General features: G+C 40.7%; 1 protein-coding gene across 13 annotated transcripts in view; it reads right to left on the bottom strand.

Moving 5' to 3' along the window:
* Positions 1-203: 203 nt before the first annotated feature.
* The window catches only part of LOC131456143 (multiple PDZ domain protein), a 41,624-nt gene continuing 27,423 nt past the window's right edge, over positions 204-14,404 (bottom strand). For 9 of the 13 annotated variants that reach the window (XM_058624192.1, XM_058624191.1, XM_058624200.1 and 6 more), the window contains 19 exons: positions 14,293-14,358; positions 13,484-13,667; positions 12,336-12,532; positions 12,119-12,210; positions 11,316-11,394; positions 10,868-10,930; positions 10,044-10,190; positions 9,783-9,882; positions 9,488-9,633; positions 8,713-8,796; positions 7,408-7,601; positions 4,957-5,104; positions 4,786-4,872; positions 4,222-4,318; positions 3,946-4,109; positions 3,054-3,158; positions 2,742-2,836; positions 1,626-1,749; positions 204-1,514 (listed from right to left, as the gene is read on the bottom strand). In XM_058624192.1, coding sequence (XP_058480175.1) covers positions 1,368-1,514; positions 1,626-1,749; positions 2,742-2,836; positions 3,054-3,158; positions 3,946-4,109; positions 4,222-4,318; positions 4,786-4,872; positions 4,957-5,104; positions 7,408-7,601; positions 8,713-8,796; positions 9,488-9,633; positions 9,783-9,882; positions 10,044-10,190; positions 10,868-10,930; positions 11,316-11,394; positions 12,119-12,210; positions 12,336-12,532; positions 13,484-13,667; positions 14,293-14,358 — 2,319 coding nt within the window. In that variant the 3' untranslated portion in view covers positions 204-1,367. The remainder of the gene's footprint in view (positions 1,515-1,625; positions 1,750-2,741; positions 2,837-3,053; positions 3,159-3,945; positions 4,110-4,221; positions 4,319-4,785; positions 4,873-4,956; positions 5,105-7,407; positions 7,602-8,712; positions 8,797-9,487; positions 9,634-9,782; positions 9,883-10,043; positions 10,191-10,867; positions 10,931-11,315; positions 11,395-12,118; positions 12,211-12,335; positions 12,533-13,483; positions 13,668-14,292; positions 14,359-14,404) is intronic. The other 4 variants (XM_058624199.1, XM_058624198.1, XM_058624202.1 and 1 more) reach the window with 1 other exon arrangement.

Raw genomic sequence — 14,404 nt, 5'->3', positions numbered from 1 at the left:
AAAGTTGCCTTAGATTTTACAATGCTCAGGGACTATTATTCATTTAATAACATTATATGCTCATGTTTAAGTTTATGATGGTTTGGCTGAGGCTTTGACGGGCTCGTTTTCTTGGTGGATTTATTGGTGGAATGGGCATTAATGCACATTAACTCAGTGCAGGCAGATAAAGTACAACACCACACAAAAGTGGAACACACTGGTTCAATCCAAAGGTCACTTTTATTTATTTCAGTGTGAATAATTTCAATACTGTCACTCCAACAATACTGGATCCATAGTTCAGGTGTTAAAACTGACAAATGTCTCTGACATTAGGTGAACTTAGTATTTGTTTGTTTCGGTATGTATTTGTTTTGGACGTCAAGGTGAAAATTAGCTCACGGTCATTTTAAAATCTACCTGGCGACAAGAACCTCCTGTCCACTCCAACACAAATAGCAGTGAACACAGAGTGAACATTGAATAATACTTAAAAAACGTAAGTACTGTGATGTAATACCTTGCATCAGGTTTAGCAGCACTATATCTCAGTGAGTCGGTCACACACTTACATGCTTACAGTTCCTCATCGAGTGGGTACAAATGGGGACATAGACACACATCAAGGATTTCACAGTCTTTCCCTTCAGAAATGTGTGATAATACAGTGTAATTTACAAGGGCAGACATTTAGCCTCCAGCACTAAATAACCACAATGACTTCGCCATACAGTTACAGCAGCCTCAACTTTGCAGGAAATTCAAGGTATTGTTATGAATAACCGACAGCAGTGCAGCGTGAAAGGCAAATAATGCTATTGTCAGCTAATACAGTCATTAGCTAAGTCATGCGTATCTGTTATTTGCCCAAAGGGTATTTTCATGCTGTTTCATGCTCTGAACTTAGCAGGAGGTTACACTGTAAAAACAGCTTGGAACATAGACCTCTCCATTGTAGAAATACTTGATATTGCTTGAGCATGTTCTCTATTGTAAAGTACTCATTTCTAAATACAGAGTGTTCAGTGGATCGTGTTTCTAATACTGTTTTACGACCTATAACTCATTAAAACGCAAGTAAACTAATTATGAATTCATATATCTATGTTACGTATTATTTTAGAAAACAATATGGGTACAGTTTATTATAGGATCTGCGTACTGTCAGTCAGTCGACTTTCAGTAGACGTTCAAATCTACACGTGCTTCAAACAACGTGCTACTTCATGATAATCAGTGTCTATTTGCAAATGTTTGCAGATTTTCACAGCTCTGGTGGTTTTAACACAATCACCCAGTAGTGAGATGTTGATGTGTGAGTGACATGACACCTGTAGGTGTGACTAGAAGTGAAGGAAACATAGTGAAGAACAATGTTTGTGTGTTTATGAAAGCACAGTGAGCGTGACGCCTCCTTTAGTCCTTTTCAGGATGCCCACGGCTTCTTCATGAGTGACGCCCTCCAGACTTTGCCCGTTCACCGCCATTATTTGATCTCCTCGTTTCAGGCGACCGTCCTCCGCCGCTGCTCCCTGAATACAAACACACACACACACACAGATGTGGGCTTTTTGTTGGACAACACACATTTGTTTTCCGTTTGGCAAAGATAAAGAAAAATTGTTGTAACTTGCTGAACTTACCTTTCCAAAGACAGTTTTGACATAGATGGGTAAATCTCCATGAGGACTTCCGTACCCTCCGACTATACTGAAACCTAGTCCGTCTGGTCCTCTTTCAAGAGTGATGCTATTATACTGAGGTGGACTGATGGGAAGACAGAGACACTTTTTTAGAAGAGACACAAATATGAAAAAAGTCCTCCGTTGACTTAAAAAACTACCTTTTAAATACTTTTAAAACCACTTTATTAGGTATGCATGCCACATTGAAATGGCAGGAGTGGCACCTGGTGTGATTTTCCGCTTCAACATTTGATGTATGTGTGTTCACCTTGGTTGTAAAAGTGGTTTATTTGAGCTACTGCTGCCTTTCTTTCATTTCAAACCAGTCTGGCCATTCTCCTCTGACCTCAAAAAGACATTTTCACCAAGAGAACTGCCAATCACCGGATATTTTTCCTTTCTTGGACCATTCTCTGTAAACCCTTGAGATGGCTGTGTGTGTACAAATCCCAGTTAACCAGCAGTTTCTGAAATAGTCAGACCAGCCCCCTCTGGCACCAATGATAATACCACATTTTAGTCACTTCACTGAACCTGGATTTGACCTTCAGCAGCTTGTGTTGACCATGTCTACAGGCCTAAATACATAAAATGTGATTTGCATTGATGTCATGAGCAGTTGCACATGTGACCCTAATAAAGCACTTTGGGGAGTGTATTTTAAAAATCTAATTTTAAATCAAATCATTTTCATTACATCCACAACTTAACATCCCGTGCACGTTTGTATTATAGGTGACCCGCAAGTTTAATTATGCGAGTTGAAGTTTCGAAGAGGCCACTACATGCTTCAAATCACAGTACTGTAGGTCTGGCGATATCACATTCCAGTGCTTTTGTTGTTTTTTCTGCCAATCAGCTGCTCCTCACAGAGAAAACACATGGCTACTTCATGTGCAGCTGCTCGGCTCCTCACCACTGAATGAAGATGAACAAGGAACAACATATGGCAGAAGAACTAAATCTTGGCTGTAAATAACTCAAAATGTCCCTCAGCCTACTTGTTCCTGTTTTTTAAGTCTATTGTGGTAAAATGGATTTTTAAATATTCCGCCTATAAGAACCAGTTCATACCCAATGTCATCCTGGAAGATGCAGCTTGGTGTGAGACCTACAGCTGGCTGATCCTGAGAGGGGCCTGTCACAGTTGTGTCACCGCCTGCTACCACCTGCATGTGCATGAGCAAACACACAAAGAAGAACACACTGTCACGGAATGTTCCAAAGTGCTGGATGAGGGAGACAGGTTTTATAGTTCTGGTAAAGTCTGCTGCTGGTAACCTTTGCCTGTTCTTTGCATACAGCGCAGGTTTTGTTCTACAGATTATCTAATAGTCTATGTGGGTTTTATCTAATAAGAACAGAAGAGATGAAAGGAAGGGAGACCTGCAGCTGTATTGTGCCTGTAGCGTTCTTCAGCAGAGTGACGGCCTGCGAATGGCTCATGCCTTCAGCAGAGGTTCCACAGATGCTGACGATTCGGTCCCCAATCTGGTAAAGTGAGAGTTAAGTTTGTTAAGGTGCATGAGGGAAAGGGGACATTAGCTGAGACATTACCCGAGTCTGTCTCCTTTTAAATAACTGATTTGTGTGTACAAAAGAACCCACATGTGAACTGCCCCTATTTTACACACACAAATATACATCAAACTCCATTTACACAGTAAATAAAGTCTTTGACGTACATTAAAATAGTGACGATTGTGTCATTTGTGTAAACTTGACTCAAACTCAACCTCGATGACTCAGACGTTAACTCACGAAACTCACTTGAACTCGACGTAAATAGCTTATTCACAAAGACAGTATGTGAAACATCGGCTCGCAATATCATTTGTGCTCAGTCATTTCTTTCTGTTGTGTTCTCAAGTCTCGTTCTGGTTGAAAACATAAAGCAGCATGAATAAACATTCAAGATTCTCCCCTTTACTTCAATGAGCCCTTCTGTAGGATTAATGATGTGAATGCAGGGAGTGGGAGAGATTTATGAGCCATGTTCGAAGACACCATTGTCCTGCTCTGGTCACACAGGCCTACGATTGTTAGCTTCACTGTCGTTAAACTGCAAAGGTCACTGCTACAGGCGGCTGACTCTTGACCTTTGGGAGCATCTGAGATTCACCATCTGAATTCAGTGAGTGGGAATACGTTCACTGAAAGTAGTTGACATTCATTTTAGATGCCACACAAAAATGACTGGTATGCAATTTCAGATTAGAGCCAAAAAAAAAGAAAGGAAAAAAAGAGGTAATTGAGGAGGCAGGAGTCATCCTGGTACCTTGAGCTTCTGTGTCTGAGCGGCCAGGCCAATGGGATTCATCATGGCGAGGAAGATGGGTATATCACCCAGAGGGCTGCCCACACCACCTGCTATACTAATCCCCAGAGAATCATTGGGCCCTTTAGTGAGCTCCACTGTTCTGGTGTCCTGATGCTCTGGTGCTGAGAGGAAGTCAAAATGAACACATTAACATGTTGTTGTTCACATTGACACGGCTTGAAAATGATTATTATCTGTTTGTTACTTTTACGGTTGCAAGATATGGACACTTACATTCCTGACTTTGGCATATTTTGTCAGGGTTACCAGGAAGATTTGCGGAGTCTAAACAGGACAGAGAGGCGACCTTGGAACTTCCTGTTTCACTCACCTGAAACAAAAAACATGTAGAGCTGTTTTCTTTTTCTGTTCTAGATAAATGCTTGCCATTGTACATTATCAGTCAGTACTTCTCCATGCACATTTCAGTGCTGCTATAATTCTAACGTACAAAGACTCGCACCATGTCCCCTTTGAGAATTAGGTGTTTCTTAGTTGACCTATTTCATCACAACACAAACTTTAGCAGCTAGTCCATAGCATGTCAATTACCATTCTAGGTCTTTATTCCATCCACATATCATTGTCACTGTCATCTTATTCTTATTCTTCTATGTACCACCGTCTATTATTTCTGGGTTAAAGGTGGTGACTGGGAATTGTAAGGCATGCACAGAACGCTGTAGCCAGCTTGAGTCTGACATAATTCATTGTACAAGTCCAAATGCACTTAACACAATAATGTTTTTTTTTTTTCTAACGTCATGATTGATAGATGTTTAATGAGTGGTCCATTACCTGACTACTTTGTGACAGTCGTCTTTCAGAGTGGAAGGGACCGGCTTTAAACCTCCCCACCTCCATTGTTATGGGCCCCACGCAGCACTGCAACACAGACATCGTCTTATTCTTGATCTCGTCGTCAAGCACGGTTAAAAGAGTGTTTTATTCGCAGCAGAGTAGATCTACCTTCAGTAGTGCGGCCACGGCCTCCTGAGTGGCTGACCTGACGTCCTCCCCATTGACTGACAGGATCTGATCTCCCTGCGTCAGTTGCCCGTCAGTGTCCACCAAACCTCCTTTCACAATATCAGACACAAACACTCCTGTGTCATTCCTGGTGGGGTGGCACAAAGAAAAAAGATCACGACAAAGAAATGACACTTATATTATTGTATCAGCCTCTGCATTTATCATATCATCATATTATTGTTAATGTTTCTCCACTAGCTGTTTGCACTAGTTATATACTATTGATTCAACAGTTTCACATATTTCCATTGGACTGCTACACAAGTACAGCCTTTACTTAATGGGAAACCACAGACAAACAGCTGGTGAAATGGAACATTACAGAGCAAAGAGTGTTTTTCACCCCCAATACAAAGTGTATTTTCCATCTCGGATGCTTACATGGATTTGAACATTTTGCTTTTTGTCAGACCAACTTAGAAGTTAGTGTAAATCAAGATATTATCAGCCTTGGTGGTTAAGAATATATTGAGCCAGCATGAGGAGTATGTGTTGGAACTTGTTTGCTTGATTGACACTTGTTTGTATCTCCCACTGATCACTGTGATGATTCACTTGCTTGTTCCACTTCTGCACCTTGTACGCTTTTAAAGCTTAGACCAAACTTAGGTTGGGGGTATGAGTGGTAAAAAGAGAGGTCAACACAGTCAGTGTCTTTGTTTCTTCTGATTACAGAAATCTGGAATCTTAACCACGGCGATGATGATGCCTTTTTAAAAAAGACACAACTCAACAGCAGATGTTGTACAACTGATGTGCCAATCTCCACGTGGATGAAGATAAAACGAAAGCTGGGAGGCAAGGTAACTTGATCCTCCTCAGTTTCCCACTGCCAGAAATGCTTGGCTGTCACAGAGCCTCACCACTAACTACAAGCTTGAGCTTTCCATAGGAGAGATTTTTGGTTGTCTCTTAGGTTACAGTTTTTTTTTCTCTACAGCTGTTGGTTTCCAATTATGCAGCAAAACTACTATGACAGACACAAATAATTAAAGCTGCATTAAAGGTTTATCTTTCACGCCAAAACTTTTTTCAGTTGCTCTATGAGAACCCAACACAAAGCATTTACAATCTTAAAACAACAAACCACAGAAAAACAGCGTAGGAAATATTCAAAGACACATTATCAGCAGTATATGTGCACGTACAGCCTGCATAAGCCATTTCTGACGTGTATCCCAAAGGTGAGATCAGTCACTCCACACTGAGCAGTAGCTACCTCATCCTGTGGACCAGCAGGCCTTTTCCCACATGTGCCTTAACCCATAAATGCTCCGCCAGAGTAAAAGCCTGAGTTGAGTTTAATGTATAAGACAGTTCCAGCTCATGTCCAGGTCAGACCTCTATGAATCATTATGAGCAGTTCTCATGGGAGCATTAGAAGTGACATAACTATACACAGTCAACATGTGCTTTCATGAGGTTTCAGCTTTGTCTGTGACAGTTAACTGGGGTCAGGATTGCCACTGAAAATGACTAACATGTCTGGTGAAATGCTGACTCACTCCTCATTTTCCATGACGTTTTACATGTTAGTAAAAGCAGCAGTTTTTTTTTTTTTACAAACAAATTTCACTGCGGTTCGGGACATTGGCCCTCTGTGGTGTTCATATTTCTGTTTCCTGTGGGAATTTCTCTGAAACTAAAAAATATCAAAGTAAATCCAATTACACTCAATGCTGATTAAGCCTATTAGCTTCATAAGACTCTCTGTAATGGTCAGTATTGTGGTGTTTAGCAAGAGCAACATTGCTCTAGTAAAGCAAGACGGCTGCAAACAGGTTGGAGTATGACTGAAACACAAACAGGCGCCCACAAAAGGTTTCAGAAGAGAATTTTACAGCTCAAAAATCCTTGTTGTTTAGCAGTTGGACAGGAGAAAAGCTTCTTGCCCCTGCAGCTATATACAAACAAACACTCCCTCAGTCAGGTCTGATAGTATTGCTTGACAAAGGCTGTTTTTAGATGAAGGACGCATACAAATAATATTTTACACGGTTTCTGTTCACGCAGACTAAACATAGGCAGAATAATAAGAAAACCACTAAACGCTATGCACTGCAGCTTAAAAGTCAAGATGATAAAAACAAATACAAAAGGGCAGTTGTGACTATATATAATTGTCTGCCTTTTAGTCTACTTACTGTCACTACTCTATATTTAAAGCAATGTTTTCAAGGGTTACCTTACGTTCCGTGATCTGCATTAAAAAGAAAAAACAGTGTATGGTTGTTTTTTTTGTACATAATATTTAACACATTTACAACTATATTCATATGTAAAGCTTATTCAGCACTGTAATGAAGATTCTGCTCGACATTAATATAGGTGTACTACACATTAAGCAGAAAAGCTTAATTAAAAAGAATAATAAAAAAGCTCCCTCACCTCCTCCCTACAATACTGAGGCCCAGGCCCTGACCGGGCTTCTTATGTAGCTCCACAGTGAATGAGTCCCACAGGTCCTCCTCTTTGTACTGGGCCTCGTCCCTGTAGACTGTCAGCCGTACCCTCTGCGGCGTCTGCCGCAGCACATTGATGGCTTCATCATGACTCGCTGCGCGCAGGTCGATACCGTTCACCTGTGATGAGATGAAGTTAGATAATTATATGTATATATATATATATATATATATATATATTTTTTTTAAGTGTGCCAGGAATATGCAGCTGTTCCAACCAGAAGCAAATTAGTGAAGGTTCATTTTAAATTCATTATACGAAATGTCTTGAGCACATTTCCATCTTTGGGCATGAAGCAAAGTATTGGGCTTCTGGAGCTATAAAAAGCAATACAGTCTAATTTAGTGCAAATAAAAAGGATTTTCCTATCACCACTAACGTCACATTTTCTGTTGAAACCCAAACTGCTGAGGTACCACTGGACCATGTCTAAACCACAGGCTGATGTTAGAAAACTTCCATTCAAGTTAAGCGAAGCAGCGTTCCCACAAAACCAAGAAGCTCACTGTCCACTCTTTTCTGACCACATGAAACAGAGGAAATACCTCATTAGCTTTTGCCATGGACATGCATAAGATTTTTCCCATAGCGGCTGAAGGCATCACTGTGGGCTGGGAAACTGTTCTTTTCACTTTCCATTGACCCTGTTTTCTAAACACAACAGCTTGGCTCTGGGACAGAAATGAATTGTAGAGGGTAATTAAGTCATAAGGTTGAGGGTGTGTGTGTGTGTGCGTGCGTGCGGGCATGCATTGATGTGTGCCTTTCAGTTCAGGTCTCTTGATTGTGCTACCATAACTAAACTCCTGAGCTCCACCCCTGCCCTCCCTCTGTGACAAAGCATGAGGTCATATGGAGGGCAAATCCAAGTTGAGCTGCGATACTTACCTTGTCAATCCTCAGTATACATACAGGATTTATACTGGAGTTTACTTCCCCCTGACTTATTACTCAAAAGCACTTCATTCTTGAGCGAATTGTCTTGCTAACTTGTTTCAAGTGTTATACTTTCAGATATAAAGTTAGATTTGAAATGCCAAATAGTAAAATTACTTGGATATACAGTGTTATCATTTCTCACAGAGCTTTGTAGTTTCTAACCATTTAATAACTGACTGAACTTTGAAACCCAAGCTTTCATGTTGAAACTCCTCAGGCAGCCACGGCTCAGTTATTAAAAAGCCTCTTTTCATCTGGGTCATAAGTGATGCTTATTATTCCATTCCGCACCTCCAGGATTTGGTCTCCTGCCCATAGTCTGCCATCTTTGGAGGCTGCCCCCTCTTCATAAACTTCATGGATAATGATGGCCCCCTGGAGAGGAAGAGAAAAAAACGAGCAAATAATTATGGCAGAGGAGAACAGGGGTGAAGAGTCACTATTTACACACAGGATATAAGAGGGATACTGAAAAGTTATTGAATATGTTGTACATGTTAGATGAGATATTGTCTTTAACAAAGATGTGTACATGTAGATTTCTATTGAATTTGGAAGCAGACACACATTCTTTTTGGATTCTCGGTGTGTATGCTTCTGACTTCCAGCGTGAGTGTCGTTTGGGGTTCAGAGGTTACATTCCAGGGCTGGATATTGTCTGCTGTGGCCCAGGCCAAACAAAGAGCTGCTCTCCCAAGCCTGACTGAGCAGACAGAATAGATGGGCTGAGGAGAGGATGGCAGAAGAGGAGGAGGACGACTATGACAACATAATTTCCTACATTCCTGAGCCGCCATGGCTATTTCAAACCTGGGTTACACCACCACCACAGTGTATGTGGGTGGCATCATGGGTGTGACACAGTTCAGTCACTTCTCTTTTAAACACTTGTATATTTTCTGCGTATTTGTCCAAAAGACTTTAAAACGGCAACCATTTATCATCAGTGTTTGTGTTTTAGAGATTATCTACGAGTAACAGCACTCCCTTCATATCAGCAAAGCTCTTTCGTAAAGGGATACAGCCTCATTAGCAGATCTGTATTTCTTTATTTTTTGTTTCCTACCAGCAGGGTGTCACAGCCTCCCACGATGCTGAGGCCCAGGCCTGTTCGGCCCTTGGAGATGTCGATGGTGGTCTCACAGCCGGGGATGATGGGACAGGTCGCCGGGTCACAGGCCAGAGTTGAAGGGGTGGAGGAGCGACTCAAACCTAAAATAGAGAAGGTAAAAGAAGGAAATTGGTTTAGTTGTCTAATATCATAAAATCCAATATTAATTAATTTTCCCGCATGAGAAATTAATTACACATTAGCCACTGTTAATTAAACGCATGTGAAGGAAATCTGCAAATACACTCACTAGTGATTGTTTCTGTCTCTGCAGGGTTCTGCGTGGCTGTGGTGGTGCTTGGCAAACTGGTGAAAACTCCATCTGAGCCACCCCCATCCTGGCATGATGACTGGAGAATGGAGAGGAGGAAGGAGAATGTAGAGAAGGTCAGCTTCACAGGAAATGTTATTACTAATTATTATTATTATTATTAATTCTAATTATGCCAATACAATTGATTGTATTTGGTCTATATTGTAAAAAAAAAAAAACATAAAAAGAAAATTAAACCTTTTCTTCAGTGTAGTCCACCACTGATTCACCATTCACAGCCAAGAGTTTGATTTCTGGTTTGATGCAGCCCTCCTGCAAAGAGCAGATCAGATCTCCACTCTCAGCGTTTCCCTCAGCAAAGGTGATCGCTAGTCCATCATCCTCCTATGAGAGAAAAAGACAAGCATTAGTTCACAAAAATGCCAACCCAATTAAAACAAGACTTGTCCTTCCTACCTCTGATTTTATGTTTGTTAATAGAGAGGCTTTTAAGGGATTGTGTGTTAAATGAATGACGCCACCGTCATGTCCAGATTCTGTAGCTTATTAAGCAAAACTTCCCATTTGTCCCTTTTGTTCTTTTTTGCTTTGTATCCTGCTACAGTACGTTCACCTGGCTTTTTATTTAAAAAAAATATTTAGATAGAGAATATTTATTAGATCTGAAATGAATTTCACCATGAACAGTTTTTCTGTAGAGATACGGTGCTGCATCGTAATTCAAATGTGATATTTTTCTGTGTCTAGTCTCTTATTTTCTTGCTATGCACAAAGCAGAAACCATAAGTGGTCCTTTTATTTTTCAGGGAGGTGCTCTACTCCTATTCACAGTTGTGTTTATTCAACCTTTTATTCAACAAGTTTGTGTCTCTTTTCTCTGTCTTGACAGCTTGTCAGACTTGACTGCTCCTGTGTGTGTTCCCTCTCCATCTCCCTGCCACACTCCACTGACTTTTTTTGTGAACATCTCCCTCATTACCACACTGTCTCCAAGACTTTATTTTAGTATTGCGACACCGTCTCACGAGTGACTCGTGTGTAGGAAGAAGATTGTATCTCACCTTCAAATGTGTTATATGATGGGCATATTTTAAAGCATCCCCGTTATCATCAGCTGTTTCCGGCTGTAAGGAAATATACAGTAGTTAGTACAGTATAGTAACAAAGTAGGTAACAAAGTGAGGCTTGTGTGTTGGCTGGATGGAGGGGAGCACGCGACTGTGTCTACACCACTGATTGTGGTTTTTGGTTGCACACAGACATGGAAGGCTGGGAACTCCAGGAGCACACAAAGTGACCTTCAGTAGGAAACAATGTAAACAATACAGGAGCACAACGAAGAGTAGAAATAGACTTTTATTGGAGATTTAATATTAGTCGTGGTTTTGTGTGTAGTATTTCACCAGCTGGAACTCTACTTTTTAAGATCCCCATTAGTTTGTCTGTTAGAGAACTTGCCTGTGTGCAAATGTATGTTACGTGTGTGTGTGGCCATAAGTGAAGTTGTACCTCAGTGTGGGGCTCCACTGTGTCTCCCTCTCGCTCTCTTACAGGTCCCACAGCCATCTGGTTCAGCGCCTCTGTGTTCCTGTTTCAAAGAGTCATAATTCTTGTAAATCATTGCTCCTGTGCTTCGTGACAGACAAGTAATGATTTGCATCTGCTGATCAGTGTCTCTTTTAGTGGGTCAGGAAAAGGATGTGCGCTAAGTGTGAGGTTATGTAGTGCGCTGTTTGGAAGAGGGTCATGGGTTAACATTATTTGTTAGAGGTGATGCATCACCTGAACTTTATACAACACAAACTACATTCTACAATATTCAAATTCGAGTACAAAAATTAAAAGAATTAGAAAAACATGTTTTTAAACAAAATGTTTTTAAAAAACATTTTAAAATGAAGATTGACTGTTTTCATTATGCTGTCTTTCTTTTTAATGAGGATATGCTACAAACAAAAAATGGGTTAAGTAGGTGAATCCTTTTCACTTAGATTTTTAGTAATATTAAAATTACAAAATCATTGACAAACTACTTGATTAATCCTTATTAGACAACAAATACTTTCCTGTTTCCACATTAACAAGTGGAATACATTATAACTAAATGGAATAACTAAATATTGACTGAATTACTTCACCTCCAAGTACAGTGCGTCTTCTGTTGAGTAACAATAGCTCCCTCTATTGGATTTTTTTGAACATTACAACAAAATTATTGGGCTTGTGTCATGATGTTATCTCTGGAAAACGTAGTAGCTGATGCCATGGGAAAATGTTCATGCTTTAATAGGGAGAACAAGTGTTTTTTATACCTGACAAAGATGATTTTGACTTTGGATGGAGAACTCTTGATTATGGAGGATGCATTCTGGTGACTATGGCCATAAAGGACTTGTCCATTGATCTAACAGAATAATAACAAAAACAGTATTATTGCTCACTTAGACACATAATAAAAATGCAGTAATACAATGATTTGATCAGAGAAGTATATTAAAATTAACTACTTAAGAACAATACAAAAATCACCTCCAGCAGCTCATCCCCAACAACCATACGTCCGTCCTTGCCAGCTGCCCCATTGGGGTCTATGCCCACCACAAACACACTCATGCGAGATCGGTCTCTGTTCCCCGCCAGGCTGAGGCCCAGGCCCATCTTTCCTTTCTCCAGCTCAATCATATGTAGGACACCTGGGAGGCTGCCATAGCAGTGGATCACGTTCTCTGAAAGACACAGATGGAGTCATGGCATACAGATGTAAAGCGAAAATTATTCTGGAGTGCCAGATTTGTCTCAATCATGAGGTTGCATATTAGTTCATGTCATGTAACTCAAAAAAGGGGCTTTGGTTTTTTTTGTTAGATGCATAGGCAAAACAACCTCAGGTTCATTTTTACATGTCAGATGGGTGAATTTATTTTTGTGTCAGTTCCACCTTCTATCTTTGTCTCTATTGTTCTCACTCAGGTCCCTTCTCCTTTTCTCTCCACCTCTCCTGTCTCTGGTGTGTTAGATAGCTCTTCAGACCAATAGGCTTGTGTTATTCTGGGCTCCCTGCCACTGTTGAACCATTCCAGTCCTGTACTAATCTCCACAACTCGCCTCCCCGGGCCCAACCTCATCAATCTTAACCCCGCAGGATGGGCCCCGTTTCATCCTTTGTAACACACATACACACAAGCCCCAGATGTTTGGAGGCTGGAAGTATGTCTTTTATGCTGATAGCCTGAGATGAGTATGACCTGCTCTCCTTGAAGCAGAGAGTTTATCCTACAGTTGACATTACAGCGTCTGCAGGATGCTAATAGTTTAATTGGGGCATTGTGTCCTTCAGGTTTTGCTGAGGTACAACCCCCTCAAGCATGAGAGTCCTTACAATTTTATTGGAGACTGAATGAATGGATTTATAGAGGCAGAAGAAAGATGTCATTTGGCTGACCTCTAGTGGCAATTATGTGACATAGCACTCATGGCAAGGCTATAAAGTAACTGTCCTCATAATTGACTGCACTTAAGTGAAACTTCCGTGAGTGTACACTCAAAGACGTGTTTTTTAATTTTGTAATACCGAGTTAACTTATTATATGCCAGTGTGAATATAAAAAAAATGCAAAAATAAATTCCACACACCGAATATCTCACTACACCCTTACAAATGAAGAAAATGAACTCACTCCAGTTGTATCCAAACTCATCCTCCGCCTCCTCTTCCTCCTCTTCGTTCTCCTCCTCTGCCTCAGCAGGTCTGCCAGGAATCTCTGTCAGTGTGTCTGTATCAGTCTCTCCCACATGGGGCACCACTGGCAGGGGGAGGACAGTGCTGGTGGGAGATGCCTTTGCTGCTTCGCGCTTCGCCGGCTGTCACGCCACAGATGGAGTTGGAAAACAGTTTATTAGTAAAACTTACAGAGAAAGAGAAAGATTTGACTCTGCAATTAGGTTTGAATCGACTTTATGTGAGGTTTAAAGGGATAGAAAGCCACATGAGAGCTGCTGATGTAATCAGAAGCCATATGCTTGCTTTCCATCAGCTTCATAACTTTGGGAAAAATAGGTTAATTTCAGGTTGAGAGATAAGTTAAACCTATGTAATATCAGAATGTAAGGCATACAGCCCCAAACAATCATACAGTTACAAACATATTCAATCTCAGGTATTTACTCTTGATTACATTTGTATTTCTAATTTAAACATTGACTATTCTTACCTGAAAACTAAGAGCAACACAGTCATTTTTGATTCATATTAAAAATCAAAATCTAGGACAGAGAACAGATGGCAAAAGACAAAGGTTGTACAGATTTGACAAAAGTGCACAAAGGAATTCAGGCAAATGGAGGAGGTATTAGGATATGCACAAGTACATATGCATGTACACCATGTTAGATCATCCGATACATGACCTGTACCACAATATACCAACCGATGTACATGCATACGCAGGAAGGAAAAGTGGAAAGCACAACACAGAGACCCACAAACCTTAAATGGGGTAGGAGTGAAAGGGTTAGTTGGGGAGAGGCGGAGGAAAAGTCTACTGTCACCCTCCTACAGAGAAAAGACAAAGCAACAACTTTAGAAGACACCACATACA

This window comes from Solea solea, chromosome 3, assembly GCF_958295425.1.
Source record: "Solea solea chromosome 3, fSolSol10.1, whole genome shotgun sequence".
NCBI classification, from domain to species: Eukaryota; Metazoa; Chordata; class Actinopteri; order Pleuronectiformes; family Soleidae; genus Solea; species Solea solea.
This window is presented reverse-complemented; position numbering and strand designations above follow the sequence as displayed.